Genomic DNA, 23,572 nt, shown 5'->3' on the forward strand with positions numbered 1-23,572 from the left:
TTAATTACAAGAAATCAGGTTGTTGGCCCTGTTACAGGATAATTCATTTCTGCTTCAATGCTTTTGCCCAAGCCGTCCTGAACTAAGACACTAGTCCAATCCGTGGACGGCACCTTCCAAGACTTGCTGACTGTGATTCGTCTAGGGGACTCTCACTCACCTAAAACCACCCACTTTAGTTCTTTTCACAGATTTGTGTTCTGGTTAGGCTGTAAGCTTTTCGAGAACAGGAATGACTACTTCCTGACTCGTACAAGGTCCCTAACAACTGGTATAGCTGTATTTTTCCTGGTAGATACTAGGCAAATCCTACTGACATTTAGCTTTCTTTGTGTAGGCATTTTGTTATCCCTTTCAATTATGGTTTTAATAAAAAGAAAAGCTTCCAGTATGGCCAGTAGTAGTGAAAATGAGGTAATTATCTAATGAATCAGGATGAAAGGATTCTGCAGCCATCGGGCTCTGCACTACTAACTCTTTCTCCTTACCATCTGCAGAGAAACATGTTCCCCAGGAGCAAGGCAAGGAGAACAGGAAATGGAATGGGGAGGGGGAGTCCCCTCAGAGGCAGATTAATGCTTCCACCATGTTTAAAGTCTTGTCCTAAGCCTACACATTTAAAGACAGGAAAAGGAAATTAGTTTCCCCTATCCTCCAACTGGAGACAAGAATTAATAAGATTGCACAAGGGTATAATCAATTTGGAAACCACAGTAAAAGTTACATAAGAATTCTTTAGGTCCGTCTGCTATCGTTCAACCTGACCAGGGGGGGTTAAAGAACCTAAGAGGCCTCGCCAGGTATCTCTGCTCTTCTCTCACTGATACTTACTACCTCTTCCTCAGGCTCGAGATCCATCCCCAAATGTCGGAAGCTGTCACATCTGTTGGACAAAATTCCTTTCACAGTAAAATTTTGGAATTCCCTTTCCCCCTAGATGTGGAAGAAAGATAAAAGACCCCAACAAGCCTGGAAATAAGTGTTAGTGGGAATGGCTGCTTCAGGTGGCAGTAAATTATTTTGACTATCACACATACAAAAAACACATGCAATAATCTTTAAGGTACATACAAGTGAATATAAAATCCAATTCACTATTTATCCTTTGAAGTGTTTGTATAATGTTTAGAAGATTTCGGAATATGAAATGCCATAAACAAAATCCTTTACACATTGCACCTTTAAAGAATTGACTTCACGGGCAAATACAATTTAATCATATTTAAGCAAATCATTTCATAAGTCTCTGTCTAGATCATTTAAAACCTCTGCTAAAAAAATTGTGCCTTTTTCCACAAAAACAGGATTTCAGAAATCTCTGCATCATTCTGCCCACCATGGTTACTCATGATTTAAATAACAGAAGGCACAGGATGCTGACACCGTTTTAGAAAACCATACCTGTTCGTTGTGGCCAGAGCCCATCAGCCAAAATTCTTGCCTTATTCTTTTTTTTTTTTTTTCATTTAAAAAAAAGCAGGTAAGACATCGTGGCATAACAATTTTGTTAGAAAGGATGAATAATAAATACAATAAAACACAAACCATATTAAAAATACAAACCCATGGATTACCAAAGTAAGCAGAATACAACAAAATTTGCTCAGAGTCATGTCTGGCATGGAAAGGCCATGAACATAGCAGACCACTTACAGTAACACACCCAAAGGAACACAGTTTTGCAGATTCCCCAAAGACCTCCCTGGAGTACAGCCAATAAATAGCTGATATTTTGTTATAAACCCAATTCCTCTCTGCTCAATACTTTAAAATTTGCATGTATCTTTAGCATAAATGAAAGATAAGTCAATGTATCATTTTGAGTCTTTTACTTTAGAATTCTATGTTCCTAGGATAATGCTCGATCCACTGTAGGTGACTAATAATTATCTGACAAATTAATGGATTAATTATCATAATAAATCTATGTGGCAAAGAAGGCTATCCTAAATTTAAAGTACAGAAAATGGCCTCAGAGAAAGCTACGGAGCCGCCCAAGGTTGTACATCGGATCACAGGGTCAGGATCCATTCCCAGGTTGGTCCAACTGATGCCACCTCTTACCAGATGGTAGGACTCCCATTTCAAGATCTCCTGAGTCACAAGCTTCCTCCTTTTAACCCTGACCCATCTGCTTCAGTATCTGTTACCTCAAAAAATGTCATATTTTCCTATGAGAAATTTTCACAGGAATTAGATTTGCTTCTGCTGATTTATAAAACATTACAAAGGAAATCAAATTCACCACAGGTTCTGTGCCTTAACCCTGCCAGAAATATATTCTCAACACCCTTATAACATAAATCTGTTTCAACAGACCCTTTATGGTTATTAACACTAGTTATATTTTAACAGAACACCAGGTATAATTAATTTGTCTGTGAAAATGGTATGCTTACTGCAACCAAACAAAACAGCCCAGACCTGTTTGCATATTTTACATATTTCGATAGCCTTGATGTGCCATTTCAAAATGACTGAAGAGAAAAACTACTCAGAGAAAACTGGATTAAAAAAAGAAAGCAAATTAAATAGCCAAAAATTGGACAGTGGGAAAGCAAGTAGATAAAGGATGTGAAGACTACACATGAAGGAAGTTCACTAGCAAATTATTCACAGAGAATTGTTACTGGATTGGGAAGAAATGTAGTGCAAGAGTAAAGACTAGAGAGATGATCTATCTCAGCTTCTACCCACCTTTGGGTAATTGACTGGAGATTGAGAGCTAGCAGCCTCCCCCTCCATCCACCCACTACCGCCCTGAGCCCCCCCCAAGCCCCCACCCCCCCCACACCCCGCAGGAGTACAGTGAACACACCTGGAGTCAGGACAGCAAAACCTCGCCAGGGAGGCAACTAGCAGGACTCTCTCCCCAACACCCACCACTGGGTTCTCACTACTTGGAGGGTACAGGGTATCTTTCTGATATTGCCACCCTAGTTCATTTGCGTACAGCATTCCCTTTTGGTAGATTTCACTAAGTTTTTTCACAGGCACATTTTTTTCTCATATAATGACAAAGGCACATATACAATTCTGTACCTTGCCTTTCTCTTAGATTTATATCATAAAGTTATATTTAACTGATTAGATAAGTAACTACTGTTCAAGTTTACAAAATTAGTTAAGCCATATCTAATTATTTTCAATTGTAAATAAATTTTAATCACTTATATATGTTGGGACCACAGTTCCCAAGCTGTGTGCAGCACCACAACACATTAACACAGCTGATACCCCTCACACATCTCCCTCCAGCACGAGGAAATGCATTACCTTCGGTCACTCAACTAACCAGGAGTTACCTCTGATTTGGGGGAGGGTTGTATTCCTGGACAAACGTGTTCTTATAAAAAGGATGAGAGGACACAGATGCTGGATAGGAAATTAGTATTACCTGATGCAGAATAAGTGCCCCACTTGGAATCACTACTCAGTACATATGAACTTTAAGGTTCTTGAAATATATGCTATCAGCAGCATAATGAAAGTAGGAGGCTTAGTATACCCTAAATAGCAAAAGTCACTTAAATAGTCTTTTAGCTAATTTAATAGGTAAAAAATGGATAGCTTATAACTCTTATATTACTTTGCATTTCTTTGATTCCTGGTAAAGGTTAACAGTTGTCTTTATCCTTCAGTTAATCAACTACCATGTGTCTAGTGCTCATTACTTACTCTTCTTCCCCCATTTCTTACAGATGTTAATCCTTTGGTTGTGGATAAATATCATCACCAGCTTGTATCTGTTTAGAAAAGGTTCTGATTGGACAATATTCAAGAGAAAGGAAGAAGTAAATGAATTCTGAAAGACTGTGAAGAAAAAGTGGGAAAGTTGATGAAAATATAGCTCCACAGAAACCAAGGGACAGGAAGCTTCAGGAAGCAAAGAGTGGCTAACAGGGTCAAATATACAATAGTCCAGTAAATCGATGACCACATTGTCCTTTGGATTTGACAAGTAGTCACTAGAGTCCTGAGCTTTAGAATATCCCCATGCTAAAGTTTACAAACTCAATATAACTATGTATTCAAGAGCTACCTAGCAACAAATAAGTCCCTGGCACAGCACTCGACAGAGAAAGAGACGCAGACCCGAGGAAACCCGGCCAGGCCTGTGCACACAGGTATGATCTGAGAGGCTGGAGCTGCAGGGGGAAGGGAACAACTGAGAGCCTAAAGCTCAAAGACGCCCTAAGTCTCTCCTCTACGACTAATTTAATAAGTAACTTCTTTCAAAACGTAATGTTTATAATACGTAAAAGATGAACTCATTTATAATTCCTAAAAGCTAATAATTTAGGGCCTGAAAAGAAACATGCAAAAATTGACTGTTGTTGTTATGAAAATAAAGCAATCTGTATGTGCGAGCCTGAAGAAGCTTTAAAAAGGGTTATTTCAGATTTCCAGTGAAGTTCCACAGATGCCGCAGCTGCACTCCAATAACAGAGTGTGTTGGGGCTCCCCAAACTCCATGTCACAATGTTTGTACCACAAGCTTCATTTCAGAATAACGGCTGAATGTATGTATTAGGCAGGAAAAATTCTTTAAAAGATAAAAGTCTTATTCAATCACATAGCTGACACATGATCTAATTTCCTTCTGGTGAGCTGTGGCAAAATGCAGATGTTTCTTTACTCAAAATGTAACCTTCTTTTGCTTCACTTAACATTTCATATGTAGACTGCTTTAAATTACACATAAGTGTCACCTTTGACTGGAAAACTTTTAGCTGTAAATATGCTAATAATAAAAAATATGCCAAAGGAAAATATTTGATATAATGGTATAAATTCATATATAAATGGTATATATTATTGCTTTTATATTTTAAGTTTGTTCATGTGTACATGAAAGATTAAATGAAAAAAGTTTATCATCATAGAAAAGCATAGAAAATGTTTTCCCTTTTAAACATTTTTAATATTGAGGTTACTTCATTTTTTTTTGTTACAAGATATAGTGTGATTATAACATTGACCATTTTCTGGCTTCTCTGTACCATGCTAGGTATCTCTCACAAGACTTAATCCTTATGAAAAACAGTCAGTGCTATTATTATCATCCCCATTGTAAAAATGAGAAAACCAAGCTTAAGGAGAGTGACTTACCAGGGCTATTCAACTGCACCCACACTCAGAATCTAATACAGCGCCTGAAGTGATCCCTGATTTCCTGAATAGATCTGAGTGGATGAAAACTGGATATTCACACTCTCATATGAGATCCCTAAATTGTGTTGACTGCTCTAATGGAGGTATGAACAAGTTACTCTGTGGAACACAGAAAGGCTGTCTAGAAGATCAAGAGTACACATGGGCCTACTAAGTCTTACCACTAAGTCATAACACAACACCATACAGTTTTAGCAGCTGCCCTCAGTAAATGTAAACCCAGAAGAGCTAGGCCTCTGTTTGTTCTGTATTTCCAAGGCCTAGAACAGTATCTGATGTAGTGTAAAATAAGTATGCTGACTGAATATGCAAGGCAATGCTCCATTCTCTTTCTTCAAATCTCTCCTGGCCCATCATGAGTTGGCCAAAAAGTCCATTTAGCTTCTTCCATAAAATGAAAAACACATTTTTCATTTTCACCAATAACTTCATTGATTTGGGTATTTTCAGTATGTTGGCTATCTCCCACATGGTGTAACACTGATTGTTCTCAATTAATGTCTCAGTTTGATTGCTATCAACTTCAACTGGTCTACCTGACCATGGAGCATCATCCAGCAAGAAATCCCCAGCATGATACTTTTTTTGCATTTCAGTTGCATTTTTGCCTTTCTTGAAATAATAAAGCATGCTGAAAATGTTGCTTATTTTCTTCTATCTTCAATATTAAAATGGCTATACAAAAATTCACCAATTTTGATGAGCTCTTTTTTTAATGCATGCTGATATGACAGCTATCACAATACAATCTAACAAAATTATTTCAAATGAAATTAAAGACAACTAAGCACCACTAGAGCCATCTTACTACAAAAAAAAATGCACTTTTTGGCCAATCCAATACTTTGTCCATTGCATTGACCCCTGTTTTTTCCTCTCCACTCCTCTTGCCACTCTTTGCACATATTTAAAAACTGCTATTGTCCTATACTTACATTATGAAATGCTAATTTATCTATCTATAATGAAAATGAAAAACTTGGACATGTTTCCTCCTTAAATATCCATCAAGTGATTCTGTTTTCTCCAACAAATATAAAGGCCATATTTGAATTTGTTATGGAAAGTTATAACTTGGCTTTAAATATACATTTAACTCTCAAACTGCTTCCTATCATAAAGAATATAATGTAAATGCTTATAAACCTATTAAGTTTCTGTTTATAATGGTGAATTCCAACTCAGAGTTAGCATATGATCCAGCAGTTCCAGTCCTAGGAAAATATCCAAGAGAACAAAAACATGCAGCCACCCAAAACCAGGTACACGAGTGTTTGCCGCATTATTCATAACAGAGAAACAAAGAAAATAACCAAAATGTCCATCAATTCACAAACAGATAACAAAATGTGGTGATTTATTCACATAACTTAGTATTTGGCAATAAAAAGGAATAAAGTACAATATATGCTAAAACACAGATGAGCCTTGAAAACATGCTAAGCACAAGACATCAGTCACAAAAGACCACAGACTGTGTAATTTCAATATCCAGAAAGTCCAGAACGGACTAATCTATGGAAACAAAAGTATATTAGTAACAGCTGCCAGGGGCTAAAGAAGACAAAGAATGGGGAGTGACTGCTATTGGGTATGGGATTTCTTCAAGGGCAAAGAAACTATTCTAAAATTGGATAGTTATTCCAAAATTATAAAGAACTCGTACAGCTCAATAGCAAAATAATAATAATAATAATAATCTAATTTTAAAATGAGCAGAGGACCTGAATAGACATTTTTCTAAAACTTAAAAAATATATATAAATGGCCAACAGATACATGAAAAAATGCTCAACATCACTAATCATCAGAGAAATGCAAATTGGAACCACAGTGAGGTATCTCTTTACATCTGTAAGAATGACTATCATCAAAAAGACAGGAGGTAACCAGTGTTGGCATAAATGTGGAGAAAAGAAACCCTTTTACACTGTGGGAATGCAAATTGGTTCAGCCACTGTGGAAAACAATATGAAGATTCCTCAAAAAATTAAAAGTAGCACTACCATATAACACAACAACGCCACTTCTGGGTGACACCCAAAGGAAATGAAAACAATATCAAAGAGATCTGCACGTCCATGTCCACTGCAGTATTCTTTACAATGGCCAAGATATGGAAACAATCTAAGTGTTCATCAACAGACACATAGATGAAGAAGATGTGGTATATATGTTACATACACACATACACACACATATAAAAGAAAACTTTATTCAGTGATGGAAAAGAAAGAAATCCTGCCATTTGTGACAACATGGATGGACCATGATAGCATTATGCTAAATGGAATAAGCAAGACAGAGAAAGACAAATACTGGATAACACTGGATGGTGTCCCTTATATGTGGAATCTTTAAGAGAAAAAAAAAGGTTAAAATCATAGAAACAAAGAGTAGATTGATGGTTGCCAAAGGCTAGGGGAAAAGGTTGTTAAAGGTACAAATTTTCAGCTATAAAATGAATAAGGTATGAGGATCTAACACAAAACATAGTGACTATAGTTGGTAACACTACATTATATAATTTAAATTTGCTAAGAGTTGAACTTAAATGTTCTCACTCACACAAAAAAAGATAAAATATGAAGGGATGGATGTGTTAACTTGCTGGCAGGAATCCTTCCACAATGTATTAATCAAATCATGTTGATGTACACTTTAAATATCTGATTATTTTATTTTTCAATCATACCTCAATAATAAAGCTGAAAATAATTAAAAAATAAAATTAGATGGTGAAAGTTGCACAACTCTGTAATCAATCATATGAAAAACCATGAATTGTACATTTTTAAAAAGTTTAATTTTATGGCCGTGAACTATACCTAATAATGCTATTTTAATAGAAGGCATTCTTTTAAAAAAATATTTATTTATTTTTAGATAGAGGGGGAGGGAAGGAGAAAGAGAGGGAGAGAAACATCAATGTATGGTTGCTCTCACATGCCCCCAGCTGGGGACCTGGCCCACAACCCAGGCATGTGCCCTGACTGGGAATCGAACCAGCAACCATTTGTTTTACAGGTCCGCACTCAATCCACTGAGCTACACCAGCCAGGGCTAGAAGGCATTCTTATACAATGAAAATCAGCATTCTGAAATGGCATCTTGGAACCAACACACACATTTGTACAGTTTCACTTTCTTGGCCCTATCTCTTGGCTTTGAATCAATACATATTATTTTCACTGCTGATGAGAAAATTCATGCTTTGATACAAATATTAACTCCTGGAATAAGCATGCTATAATTAATCTCATTCTAATAAATCTATATAATATGCTACCAACTTTTGCACTAACATATTTGTCTTTGTATGCAAAGCTTCAGAGTTGGTTCCAACATTAAGTGGTTAGTGACGACCTGTGGACTTCTGCAACTCGACATTCATTTCACACAGCTGCCTTTAAGTCCAGTCATTTAATGGACATTGATGAAAAATGTGTTATGTATCCACCGCCAGAGTCCCAAAGATTTGGTACCCACTATAATGGGACTAACTTGCTAGGGAGGAAAACAGGCAAACTGTTATCAGTGAACAGCACCAGAATGCATACCTCAGTCTTTGAGTTCCGGCTAAGAAAAAAATTCAGAGCCAAGACTCATCTATAAGCAAGCGTTTATTGAGACAGAGACAGAAAGTCACAGAGACAGAAAAAGCAAGCTGCAGAAAAAGGGAGTCAGCTGGGCTGCATGGACACAGAAAACAAGTTACAGAGGCAAAAGAAAGGCCCTTTGGAGTTTAGGAGAAAGAAAAGCAACGAGAACACGCCTTGAGGAAGGAGAGAAGAAAAGGCTTGGCTAGGACATGCTCCAGAGAGAGCAGCCTGGGGAATGAAAGGAGTAGGAAAAAGCACCTGTGTCTGAGAGAGAGAGATTGAGATTTAATGTGTTCAGACATAAATTATTCCACAGAGGCAACAGCTTACTTTCACTGCCAGCCACACTCATGATGCCAGACAATGACACATGGCCTATAGCTCTCATACCAACCTTCAATGCTGCTGTCTTTCAGTGGGGTGCATTTGTCCAGGTAAGGTAAAGATTTTGCTGAGGAAAGCCACCTCACATTCTTTTTTGAATAAAATATGGTGGTGGTGGTTGTTTATAACTCTAATTTTGCTTCCTAGTGTCAATGTTAGATAGAAATGAAAAAGAAAATATTTAATACCAAGTACCATACATTGTGCTAGATACTTTACATATTACCTTATATAATCTTGCAAATATGCATATGAAATAAATATTACTTCCATGTTATAGACAAGGAAAAACCCACCAAAAAAGAAGAAGCTAAGTGACTTGCTCACAGCCATGTAAACTGCTAAGTGGCAGAATTGGAATTTAAAGGAGTTGCTCTGATTCTAAAGCCCAGGCTCTTTCTACTATTAGGCTGACTGCTGTTAATGTTAAATCTTTAATGAACCTACTTAACATTAAAATGTTGTAATGACTAAAGATTAAATGTTATTAGCACCATACATGTGTGAATGATAATGCTAAGCTTAGCTAAAGAGCAACCCCTCTCTGTTCAGATTATCTGAATAAATTGGGATTAGTTTAAATTAATAAGTGTTCTAACAGAATGCAAAACACAATCTCAAATAAATAACTGAAGTCTAAGCCACAGCCTAAGGACTTAAATTGAAAGAGTATCTTGCAACTGACAGCACGGTTCTGAATCCTTGTTTCATCCTCTCTCACTTTCTCATCAGGGTGTGTGACCGGACCTCACACTCAGCCAGCCCTGAATATCCACAGGACTCTTAATTTCCATTAGAGCTGTCTGAGGAACCAAGGCAATCCGGAAGAAAAAGGCTTGCACCCAAAGGACTTCAAATCTGACAACCCTTCAGGCACTCACTCACTTGCTGCTACTTCTTGCAGGGGATTGATTATTCCGGACCTGTATTTTCTTTCTTTAACCCTTGACGCTGGCCTTTTCCAGCTCTTGCCTCACTTTGCAAGCTATCCCAAAAGTCCAGACCTCCTGTTCATTGTACTCTACTTCCCTGAGCCCCAGGACAGAAGTCGCCTTAAGTTCACAGATCCTTTAAGAAAAAATATTTTTGTAAAATCAGTTTGGTCTTTAGAGTATCCTCTTCTTGGTGATTCTCACATCAATCATCCCACCTTCTTGGATTAACCAGCTCACAAACTTGATTGAATTTCTCACTCAGTCAAATGAATCTTCCTCCTCAATTCTTAACTAAATGTTCTTCCCCCCCACGCCCCACCCCAAATCCCCTACTCCCAGTTCCTCCAGCCCTACCAATGCCGTCATTTTCCTTCCTCACTAATAACCACTGGGATGGCATCACCTCCAACGTAATTCACACTCACTGAACATCTGCACAGCACAACAAACACCCAGGGCGGCCTTTTTTCTAAGTCTCTGTCTGCTTTCAATGCAGAAACCAATGTGGAAAAAAGGTCTCTCATCTGCAGTTTGGCCCCTTGTACTGTGTGAAACTTTCCACTTCTGACAAGTGCAATTTGCAACCATCATTTTGAACAAGGATTATAGACCACTGACCAGAAGCAGAACTAAAGCACCAGCAGCTACGTACATAAAGTCTCAAAGTCTCTACTGCCCATTCCTAATTCTTAAATGCCAGCCAAATGCTTTCTTGGTTCCCAGATCACAGTATATAATTATTCATTTGTTTAAAAGAAAAAAGCTAAATCAAAACCATGTCATTTTTCACCATCTTTTCCACGAAGATGGTTTAATTCGGGGGGAAAAACGAGCCCAAGCTTTAACATCCTATTAAAGCATTTCCACTTCAATAATCTTGTTGCTACAGAATGATAATAATATTGACAAGAATCTGTTCAAGTCTTGAAAAAGTCTAAAATTATTAGGATTACAATGATCCTGTTTAAAGCAAATGAAAATGTTACATTTTTATATTATGTTATGATGCATTTTTTCCATTGCCCACACGAAAACCCTACAAGGAATATAGAGCAAATGCTATTCCCATTTGTGACAAAAATAGCATCTAGGACAAGTGACTTGTACCCAGGCCACTACTCAGTGGTAGCATCAGGACTAAATTCTAGCCCTATGCTCACCGCTGTCCCCTGGGCTACCACTCGGGATAGTACCACCAGGCCAGGCCACAGCAGCTACATATGAAGCCTGGCAGGAGCAATATTAAAGAGGATTCCTATAGTCCCCACTCCTGGCTTATTCGCTCCACAGGTACTTACAACCCTTCTTTGTATCACACTCTTCTTAGCAAAATGTAAACTGGTTCATGTCTAACAATTACTGAGTATTCACAATGTGGTCAGAGCTGATTAGAATCCAGATATCCTTGGCACCTAGAAGCTTATATTCCAAAGACTAAGTAAAATCTAATAAACAGAGACACACTGGGCATATACCATGGGACTACGGAAGCACAGATTGGAGAGATACATGCAAAGGGACATCTTGATGACCGACAACACCCCAAGTGGAAGAGGCAAGGAGAGACCCTCCCTCCCCCATAGCCTTCAGAGGCTACGCTCTCTTGGTTTTGGACCTCTGGCATCCAGAGCTGTGAAAGAACATTTTTCTGTTGTTTGAAGCTAGGAAAAAAGATAATGTTTCTCTGTCTCTCCTCTTCTCTCTCTCTGTTTCTCTCTTTCACACACACACACACACACACACACACACACACACACATACACGAGTATTATGCAGGCAGAAAAAAATCTAATTTAAGGAACCGTAGGCATAGAGTTACAGGATCTGATTGGAGTGAAAAAACTCCAGTTTAAAACTGGAGAAGACAGGAAGAGTTAGAAGGACTCCGATGTTTGTCTCTGAGATGACCAGGTAGGTGAGGATATAACTGAAAAATGAGAACACGAGGAGAAGAAGCTGGAGGAGAAGGAAGCACTTCATCCTGACACTCGGAGTCTGGGGTGCCTGAACACAGTCAGGTGGTGATAGGTAGCAGGCTGGTGAAAATCAGACCCAGAGCTCAGAAAAATGAGGTGAAGGCTGGAAGCAGGGAGCAGATGTTATCACACAAGGAGAGCAAACAGTAAAAGGGCTAAGAAGGAATCCATGTGCGCCACCAGTATTTCCTAGGGGAGAGGAAGTAACTGACAGTGGGAGAGGAATTGAGCAACATCACATACTGAGAAAACGGTGATTACAGAGCTGGGATACAAAGGAAGTAACAATAATGATAGAAATGGTTACTTAAGGAAAACCAGGACTGACGAGCCGTCAGGAAGTCTTTAAACCTCCCTATCCGTTACCTCCTATGTTGACATTTTTTATGAGTCCACAGCTTTCCCAAATCTCCAAATAGTGTGCCCCTTAAAAAGGCACCCTTATTGACTGTTATGTTGATCATATGTAATTGTCCCTCAAATTTTCCACAATCAACTTTTAAAACAGTTGGAAAGCTAATCTCTTATTCCTTTGATTTTTCAGAGTCCCATAACTTTTTTCATAGAAGACACACAGTCTAATACAAGTTCCGAAATAATAATACTTAAATTGCTTTCTCAAGGAATTTTCATTTGCCTCACCTTACTAACCTCTCCCACTGGCACCAGCACTCCTTTGTTGGGTTTCCTTTTTTTGGGGGGTGGGGAGGGGCGGTGATATCTTTCATTCAGACATTTTAAGGAATGAGAAAATTACATAAATGAAAAAGGAAATTCTCAGCATGACAAAGCAAAATCAATTTACATAGCTTCCATTTGCGAACAGGTAATACACTATCCAGGACACTCATTTCTATTAGCTGTTTATCACTCCTCTCCACACATGAACACATAGCAGTTTTCTAAATTAAATCATCACTTTTCTGGAGTACTACAGAGAGAACTGAAGCCGGGCCTTTCATTTGGATAAGCTCCAGTACGTATTTGCACACAGGGGAATATGATTTGGCTTGTCTTTCATAAACGCGCAAGCAGTACTGCTTTTTAGATTTGTGTGGGGAAATATAGAAATTCCACTACTGAGAAATCTGTCTGTCTGACTTCCAAATGAAAGGGTCATTTGTGTCTACACACTTTTTCCCAGAATAAAGCCAAGGTTCGGGAGAATACTATTCATGTGGCAAAGTCATGCACACAGTGCATTTTCCCCAACTTTTTTCTACCACCTGACACTAAGAACTACGCCAGGACGGTTCTCTGTCTTTCACAAAATGTAAGACAACCCATTATCCCCAGTAATCACCCTAATCAGGTCATTAAAAAGTCATGGTTTGGCATTTTTAAAATATCAGAACTAAAGACTTTACTATATACCCTAAAAACTGAAAAATCTGTAGTAATTAAGATAAAATAATCCACACAGAGTTAATTATTAGTCTTACCCTATATTTTCCCACCATGTTCCATGTAAAAAGTACAACTAGACAAATTACCCTCAAAAGATTCAAACACCCTAGAAAATTAGTGCTTATTTTTTCTTCTTTTAGGCATACACACCTCTGCAACAAAGAAAAAGACTGGAAAATATAGAGAGTATTAGCTATTAAAGCACCATACTATTCCACAATTCACTTTTTCTGAAGCAAATCACATCCCTTACGCACAGTGTTGTACAAGCGTGTTTTGCTGTAACACTTTCTTCAGCATTATAACTGTGTTCTTGATAATAAAATCAGAACCCTGTATATATGACCAAGGATGTATTCTGATTAACCAAACATTCCAGTTATATGTAATTCCATAGGGAAGGATCCAAATTACCAGAAATATCCAGGCCAAAGTCTAGATTCACCTGGCCAAAAACAAAACTGATAAAATAACTGCATTGCTACTGACTTGTCCTGTTAGCACCCTGCCCCTTTTCCTTTGCTCCAAGGGCAGTTAAGATGACCAAATATTATGGAAGTTGCTATATTTACACAAATCCCAGCCATTAACCTCAGAATATGGCAGCTGTAAAAGATGAAGCCCAGATTCCATGCACTAGAGAGCCAAATGCTCAGCAACTGGTTTTAATTTTCAGGATAAAAGTCAGCAAGAAGCAGGTAGCAAGTCCTTGATGGATGGGGCCAGATCCACTGAGGTTACACTATCAGGATTATTAGATCCTGGGCAGATGTTCAGCCAGATGGAGGGACAAGGAAGACGGGCAGAGCTGCAAGTTGAAACTGATGGGTGGCAGGTGGGGATAGAAGACAGCTGGCACCTGCCTAGAAGGTGATATGAGCAGAAACTACCATGCAGACGGCAGTGATGGCTCAGGCCAGAACAGGTGGCAATCAACTCTGGCAAGAAACAATATTCACAAAGGAGATTCAAGTGTAAATAACCCCCTTTCCTTCACCCTGTTCTATCTGCCCATAGTAAACATTTATTATATAATATTTACTAAATGTGGCTTAACAGTCTAAATTTTTTAAAGATTTTTATTTGTTTTTGGAAAAGGGGAGGGAGGGAGAAAGAGAGGGAAAGAAACATTAATGTGTGGTTGCCTCTCCTGCACCCCCCACTGGGGACCTGGCCTGCAACCCAGGCATGTGCCTGACTGGGAATCAAACCAGCAACTCTGGTTTACAGGCCAGCACTCAATCCACTGAGCCACGCCAGCCAGGGCAAATCTAAAATTTTTAACCTAATATTTCTCTATAAATCTAGGAGAAAATTTGCTACTCTCTACATATTCATTGCTTGAATAAAATTGTGTTTGACATCAAAGCAATACCGAATATAAGCTTTGTTGCGCGTGGGTCACCGGCTAGCAGTGACCACGGAACGCTGTGGATGGCTCGACAACAAACACACGAGAAATAACAACATGCACAGAGACAGACTAGTTTCTGTGGGGAAGTAGGGACAGAATGGCCACCCCCCCTAGTGGGGAGCGCGCCAATTTACAGTCCATACCTGCTTTTATTGGGCTCATGCTACATAATAACTCAGGTAAAGTACAATACTCATTAGGGGAAGTAAGGAACTATAGAAAACAAAGAACTCTGCCCGTCTATTGAGTTGGGGGGTCAAAGAGCTGTAAGGCTGAGGAACGAACTAGCTTCCTCCTAAGACCCTTCTCATTCAACTGAGAGCGTTCCAAACAAAGAAGGTTTCACAGTAATTTACATGTTCTTTCTTAGGCCTGATCACCCCGGGAAATCCGCACTTCCCAGTACCGAGCTGTATTACCCTGTCATTGTTTCAGGCTTAGGTGGAGCGCGGGAACTAAGGCCACCGAGAGATAAGGAGATTTTCTTCCGGACGCTGAGAACTCAGACTTTGTCAAAGCCGAGGAGTGAGGGTCCATCACCCCCTTTTGCTGCAGCCCCCCCAAGTCCTTCTTTTGGGGGGCCTCCCAAAGTGATCGTGCCTGGCTTGGGTTGTTCTCCCCGTGGGGAATCTTACCCGTCTTTGGCTAACCGACCAAGCTTTTTGGGGTTCAGCAGCAGAAGCAGCATTCCTGCCAGGGAGATAAGCTTTTGTCTCCTTGCTGGCTCACGGTTCCAAGGGCGTTCCCTTAGCCTTAGCTAGGCGGGGGTTTCAGCTTCTGATACCAGTCAGGGCGGTTCCCAACAAAGCTTTACTATTATTTTTCTTTTTTTTAAAGATTGTATTTATTTATTTTAGACAGAGGGGAAGGGAGGGAGGGAGGGAGAGCGAGAGAGAGAAACATCCATGTGTGGTTGCCTCTTGCACGCCCCCCAGCAGGGACCTGACCTGGATGGTAACCCAGGCATGTGCCCTGAATGGGAATTGAAGCGGCAACCTTTTGGTTCGCAGGCCAGTGCTCAATCCACTGAGCCACACCAGCCATGGCTATTATTATTTTTCTTGCATAATCTTGAGTAACGTTTTTGCAGCATCAACACAGTATTGTGCCCTAAGAAATATTACCAATTGAAAGTATATTTGTAAAAACAGCTTTTCGTTGACTTAAAAGTTTAGTGGTTACCTGAGATGTTTGCACTTTCAGAGTACCTTGACCAGAACTCATAGGAGGCAGTGCAAAGGGTGGTTCTCGGTAAGCCATTCTTCTCCACCAGGCAGGAAACATTTTCTGCTCTCCCAGCAACCCATTCCCCTGCCTTCTAAGAGGACAGCCCTTCAATCACTACCTTCTGAAAAAGGAAATCCAATAGCAAGAAAGACAATATTGTTAAAGGGTGCCGATTAAGTTCCAGTAGAGAATCGGAAGAGTGGTAGAGGGAAGTACTTAGCCAGCACTATTTAATTCCACTTTGATAAGCACCAAGGCAAGGCTCCCATTTAAATGAACACGAGTATAACTGCTTTTACTTGTACATTTCTCTGAAGCAGAACCTTAAAGCACCACATTCCTAATCTACCAGTTCCTAAATTAATTACAGTTCATTTGAAGAATACAGTCACTTCTGCTCACTTAACTTAAATTCCAATGACTAGAAGAACCAAACGATTCCACATGCACTCCTCTGATTAGGCTGCACAGCTAAACAATTGCAAGGGCCCTAGTGGAATAGCAGCAGTGAAGTAGCTCCTGGAAGGTAAACAGGAATCTACCAGTTCCGCTTCAACTAAATAAAACCTAGGTGCAAATTTAAATACTGAAACTATCCTGAAACAATAGCAGTTCTCACTGAAAGTTGAGGGATGACCAGGTAAGTGGCGCAATAACAAAAGAAAGTCTTCCAAATTTCTTAAACTCGTTTTTGTTCTTTTAAATTTTATTTAATTCCTCTCCTGTGCCACCAAAAACTGGTAACATAGTGGGCCCTGAATATGCGTACAAGCCAGAGACTGGATTAGAGTGAAGAAAGAAGTGATACCTGGGCTAAAGGTGAGCTTGTGAAACACAGCAAATGGAAGACAGGAGTACCTACCTCACCTTTCCTAAGATATTTCCATGTAGCCTTTGCATTTGTTTTTTGTTGTTGCTGTTGTTTTTAATATAAACAACTACTTTGCCCCAGATTACAGGAGCGCCATAGTAGTGTACTTTATAAATTGAGGTCTGAGGACCCTGAGGGTAGACACCTTTGAGAAATCGTGTGCTTGCCCCTTTCTAATGATTAGCACTGCAAATTATACATCAACTTATGAGCAACCTACCACTCAAATTAGTTGTCCTTCTTGTTGTGCCATGGGTCACTAGTGCCAAGAACTAGGCTTTAAAAACACAGGCAACATGACCAGTAAATGAGTAAGGTTTGCAATAGAGAGAAGGCCACTCTCAGGGCAAGAAGATTTTAAAGAACTGCAGTTTCAATGGGGAAAAACAGAGAAAATGAATCAACAAACAAGATATTATCAGCAGTTTTTATATGAGAGGAAATTTTGTTTCAGCAAAACATCATCCAGTAGATTAATGAAATGTCGCTGAAAAATTTGTTATTAATTTCACAGTATTGTTTATATTTAGTTAGTAAACTGATTCGCTTTGAATAAGACTGTGTGAATAAGCAAAGGAATTATAGTTTCATGCATGTGTATACTTACTAAGTTATCATAATAAATAATTAAATCTATATTAGAATCCACTAATTTTTTTTTTCCTTTAAAAGAAGCACAGACATAGACATTAGAGAAACAATATCCTAAAGGCAGAGGGAAAGGCTGGCTGATCCCACCTTGAGGCAATTAGAGGACGGAGGCAGTGATAAGAAAGCAGAACTGGGCCAGAAGCTGAAGGGCAAGGTGGAGTAAAGAATGCTGATGCAAGCCTGGCTGGCTTAGCTCGGTGGATTGAGCGTGGGCTGGGAACCAAAGTGTCCCAGGTTCGATTCCCAGCCAGGGTACATGCCTGGGTTGCAGGCCATAACCCCCAGCAACCTCTCTCTCTCTCTCTCTATCTCTCTCCCTTCCCTCTCTAAAAATAAATAAATAAAATATTAAAAAAGAAAAGAATGCTGATACATTCTCCCCACCCAGTCATTCAGTTTAATGAATACAATTCCATTTCTGTCTATTCTTTTTTCTTTATCTCCTTTTGAGGGGGGAGGGGCGGAGGCAGAGAGTATTTTTCTATTCTTGCAATGTCAAAGCTCTACTTAAAGATGGTCCTTTGAATTCAAATGTATAAAGGAAGAGAAAGCAAAGGGGCAATTATATGAGAAAGCCATTTTGAAATGTTTCTTTGAAACATAAAAGAAGATTCATAAGGAAAACTAGCCTATGATGTCACAACCCAAACTTAGTTAAAGAACTAAGTTCACAGGATAACACTCAATGAAAAGGGTGAAGATTTTTAAGTCACACAGCATGAACGGAAACCCACTTCACCAGTATCAAATACTCTCAAATATTACTCACCACCATCCATGTGGCTTGTAACAAAATAAACAAATAATCCTAGTGATGAGATTTTTACAAATGTTCCCTCATTTTACAGAAAAGGTAGGAATGCCCAAGTGTCACACAGCATTTCACAGCATCAGGACTTAAACTCAGGTCTATGTCAATCTACTTAAACTGTCATCCATTTTCTCAGAGTGGATGTGAATATGAAATGCAATAATTCATGTTAAAATGTTAAGTATCTTACATATATTTGAAATTGAAATCATCCTCTTAAGGTTTTCATATATAAGGATCCTTCCAAATAGTCGATTAAAGACACCTATATGCTGAACCAGAGACCAAGGAGCACATGTAACTCCTGCGGGAACAGTCACGCGTGAATTAACCAAAAGTGCATGCCAATATTCTCACCAGGAAAGTTATTAACTAAGATGAAAAGAATAGAAGATGCTTAGAAATGTATTGATGATTATGCAGGAAGGTTATTGTAAGAACCATAAATTACTAATGAAAATAACAGCAATAAGAAGTGCTAAAAATAACACTGAATGGATAATGGATACACTATTGAAACAGTATGTAAGAGAATGGAAAGACATAGTTTAAGGATAGGGAAGGTGAAGTCTTCTCTGGCAGAAAGGAAAAACAGTAAGGAAAGGACAGGACGGGGGAGGAAGGCTCCTTGCTGAATCAAAGACAGAACTGAGCAGGCTTCGAGTCCTTCGGACACATTCCTATCCCACCGTCCTAGTGCTTCACATAGTGGGCATTGAATGCAGCTGCAGCCCAGCCTCAGAGCATCATCCCCAAGGGACTGAAGGGGGCTTGCTGGAAGAAAACCAGTGCCATAATGTGACTTCAAGGGTTCTTCTGCTCCAAATTTTTCTTACTTGGCATCTGAGGCTGGGAATTTTTTAACAAGGCAATAAAATATTTTCCTTCCACAATGAGAGAAGCAATAATCGAATGTTAGTTAAACAAAAAACAGTCATGCTTTACTAAATATCAAGGACACATTCTGAGAGATGTGCAATTAGGCAATTTTGATTTCATTACTGTGAGAACATGAGGGAGCACACTCACACAAACCTAGATGGTATAACCTACTACACACCTAGGCTGAACGGTATTTAGCCTCTTGCTCCTAAGCTACAAATCTGTATAGCATACTACCATACTGAATGCTGTAGGCAATGGTAACACTATAATTGTTTGTTTATCTAAATATATCTAGACAGAGAAAAAGTAGTGTAAAATACAGTATAAAACATAAAATATGGTACACATATATAGGGCACTTGCTGCAAACAGAGCTTACAGAACTGGAAGTTGCTTTGGGTGGGTCAGTGGTGAGTGAATGTGAACGCCTATGACATCACTGTACACTACCATAGACTTTATACAAACACTGCACACTTTCACTACACTAAATTTATAAAACAATGTGAGATTAAATCAAGTACAAAAGAAAATTATGCAATCAAGAGACACAATAAACAGATGTTTGAGGCTGCTGCTGGTGTTACATGACACACTGTTTTACAGCAAACTTCCAATTTATAAGTAGAAAGAGTACACTCAAATACAATAAAAAACTATAGTACGGCAAATACATAAGCCAGTAATACAGTCATTTACTGTATTACTATGTGCCATACATAATTGTATATGCTACGCTTTTATAGGACTGGCAGCACAGCAGGTGTGTTTACACCAGCATCACCACAAACCTGTAAAGAATGAGTGGGGATACAACCAAGGACAGCAACCACGTCACTAGTAACAGGAATTTTTCAGCTCCATTATAATCTTAGGGCCCCACCACTGTTGACCGAAATGTCATTGCATAGCACATGACTGGAACGCACTCTCATCACAAACCTACGGATCCTAAAAACAGGATCTATACATTTGAGGACCTTACACTGTCGAGATTTCTTCACTAACAAAATGCAAGAACAAATAGTAAGGATGGAAATACCCTGATTTTTGTAAGGCTAGATTCAAAATCATCATAAAGTACATAAAGTTACTGGTAAAATAATGTACAGTTCATAGGTTTTATCCATTTTCGACTTCTGGAACACTAAAACTGATCACCAGCAGTAAAGAGAAATGTCATTTGTAGACTATTCGGCATCTCCAGCAAGAGTTGGTTGAGCATTCAGCACTCTGATGGGGAAACTTTTTGAAGAGGCATTATGGTCTCTAAGAGGCAGAGATCTAGTCCCAAGACCCCAAGCAGGATTCGCAAACCCAAAGGAAGGAGAGTTCACATCTGTCTATACACAGGATGGAAAGAAGTGCAGATAAATTGTATTTCTCACAAATTAGTAAATACCGTTATCAGCAGTAGCCTCAGATTCAGAAATTCAGTGACTGTGGGCATAAAAGATATTTTCTTTACCCAGTTAAGTAACCTAAGTGATAAGTAAATGTTCTACTTTTGGGGATGGTTAAAATAAAGAAGGATTTGGAAGCACACTAATTTCAATACATTTTGCTAAGCTCCATCCTTACATGAATACATTTCGCCATCAGATGCTAATGTCTTTTGCCGGCACACACATACTCCCATTATGTTATTACTGACCTTGAACTTTACATATACAATGATGTGTCCCGTACATATGTCCTGGGGACTAGGACTGCTAGATCACCTAAAGGCCTTTCCAACTTACGAAAATATTGCACACACCAGCCCTCAGAGGCCAGAGATTCCAGGACTACTTTTCAGAGGCTAAAGCATCCCGAAGGCTCTGTTAAGATGTCAATATACCCTAGGGAAGGTAATGAGTTAAGCCTTCTCCATTAGCCACTTAATTATCTACATGCGAAACTCTGGAGTTCCTTTTCCTAAATCTTTCTTAGGTCTCAGTAATTAAAAGTGGAGATCCAGGTCAGGAGCTGTGAGGGAGAGGAAGTGGGAAAAGCCCCCTGGGGCCTTCTTTACTTCCTGTAGGTGATCAGATCCCATTGGCCTTCCGCCACTGAACGCACATCCTTGGTGACACCACCACCACTGGATTTATAATGTAAACCAAAAATTAACATGCACAATAACCTGTAAAGAGATAAAATTCACTGGCTCAGGCTGTCTTCCATCATCTTATTAAATGGCAAAACTACGTATTTTTTAAAAGCCAGCTCTTGATTGTGTCTAATGAACAGCCACTGCTATACATAAGAAAATAATCATATACTTTGAATATCACTAAACAGATTAGCTTCGTTTTACCCGTAGGGCAAATTCTTGAATACTTACTTAAGGATTTTTTAAGTGTTCAAATTACCCTTAAAATAGTCCCCTACATTTTTTCCTGGAACGTTATACAAAAGATGGCTTTTGTACAACTTTATCCAGGATGCATTACAGTGTTTATTAGAAAACTCTTCCCTCCTCCGAAGGCATGCATGGTGGTAAAGAACACCTAAGAACAAACTTTGTTGGCAACCAGCAGGGGAGCTCTTCAGCTATTGTCCCCAAACCCATTCAAACAAAAGAAGCTCCTTCTCCTCCATCCCACTTCTCAACCCGTACCCCGGGGGAACACTCCAGATCCCCTAGCCCCCTCCACCTTCCCGAGCCAGCTCTACTTACTCCTCAGCGCCCCAATGAGCAGAGAGCCATCCTTAATCAGCTCTTTGATGAACTTGTTGGTCCGCTCCAGCTCAATCTCGTGACACTGGAGGCGCTCCCTGAAATCCGGGCTGTCCAAGTAGGAATCGCTGAACTCCAGAGTAGGCAGCCCCATGGCACAGGCACTGCCAGCGGCCGCCGGGGACACGTCCTGGCCGGCAGTCAGGGCGAGGGTAATCGGTGACCGTGACAGGCTCTGGGACGCGCGATCGCGAGGAACGCGCCGGGAAGCGAGGGGACTGCGCAGAGGAAACGGCCCCCGCGCGCCCCGCCGCCTGCGCCGGGTTCCCGTGGCGCACGGACACCACCGAACTCAGTCTTCTCTTGAAGCCAAGCTGGCACACACACCAGGGGTGGGCCGAGGCGCGGGTCTGCTTAGGGTGTTGTCATCACCGCACATCGTAGCTGCGAGCACCCAGGCGACGGAGGCTCCGGGCCTCGGCTGGAGCAGGAAAGTTCTCTCCGCGCGCAGACACTTCCGGCAGCTCCACTCTCTACTCTCTTGACAGTCTTTGGTGCAGTGAGACAGAAGTGCCCAGCCGCCACTCCGGAGGGGCCGGGGAAACCCTCCCCCTCCGAGAACGCAAGCTCAGAGAGCTTGCAAATCCGACTCAGGGTCAGAGAGACCCTCCTCCTGCCTCCGAGCCCCAACCCCGCGCCACCCCGCCCCTTCTCTCATTTACCCTCCTTCCCCCACCCCACCGCCCGCACTCGGTTCCCAAGCTCCGCGCTCGAGCGGCGGGATCGCGCTCCTTCCCGTGCTCTGGGCGTTAACTCCGTCCCCTCCTGGGCTCCCAGCTCCTTGCAGCCAACGGTGGCACTTTGGGTCCTCCATTCTACACAAGTTTCTCAAACTCCCAACATACTTCCCCTTACCTCTCTTCCTCACTACCTCACTCCCTAGAATCCTCTGGCAGGGAAACCGGCCTTCATTTTGAAACCTGGTGGGAAGATGCTACTTTAAACATTAGTTTAGATTTTGCTTCACACGTCTCCACTGAATGCATATAAATTCCAGGTTGAAAAGTTTTCCGGCCTCTTTCCCGTTGCTCATTTCATTGATTGAAGAAAAGCAGGGGTTTTATATTTAAACTGAAAGCTTCATAGGCCTGGGGCTGTTTACTGTTTTTCCAAGTAGTGAAGGTGGGAAGATTTGGGGTCTTCTCCATACCCCAAATACCCAGCTCAGACTTAGGTGCTCCTACTGCTAGAAGAAAACCTATTTGCCTCACAATATTCTATCTTTTATAGGCAGCTGGATGGAACTGCCCTACAAGGATACAGATTTTCCTATTGAAGCTGGCTGGTGTTCTAAAAGAATAGTTAATTTCCACGAAGAGGCAGTTACCCCTTCTCTGGTACAGGATCACCTAATAAATTTCTGTTCTCTCCAGAGCTTGACACCGACAGAAAATGCTGTATTCATCCAGTCCTTCTATCATCTATTGGGTTTCTGAGAACCCAGTTATTTTTCTTATGAATCTGCTTTTAATTTCTGTCTTCACTGCTTTGTCCATTTGAACCATCTGTGGG

General features: G+C 40.2%; 1 protein-coding gene across 1 annotated transcript in view; it reads right to left on the bottom strand.

Moving 5' to 3' along the window:
• Positions 1-22,675, bottom strand: part of ARHGAP42 (Rho GTPase activating protein 42) — a 252,753-nt gene extending 230,078 nt beyond the window's left edge. Inside the window, exon 1 of the mRNA XM_045817966.1 lies at positions 22,001-22,675. Coding sequence (XP_045673922.1) covers positions 22,001-22,154 — 154 coding nt within the window. The 5' untranslated portion in view covers positions 22,155-22,675. The remainder of the gene's footprint in view (positions 1-22,000) is intronic.
• Positions 22,676-23,572: the final 897 nt, after the last annotated feature.

Source organism: Phyllostomus hastatus, unplaced genomic scaffold (genome assembly GCF_019186645.2).
Source record: "Phyllostomus hastatus isolate PE091 unplaced genomic scaffold, TTU_PhHast_1.1 phas_scaffold_317, whole genome shotgun sequence".
Classification (NCBI taxonomy): domain Eukaryota; kingdom Metazoa; phylum Chordata; class Mammalia; order Chiroptera; family Phyllostomidae; genus Phyllostomus; species Phyllostomus hastatus.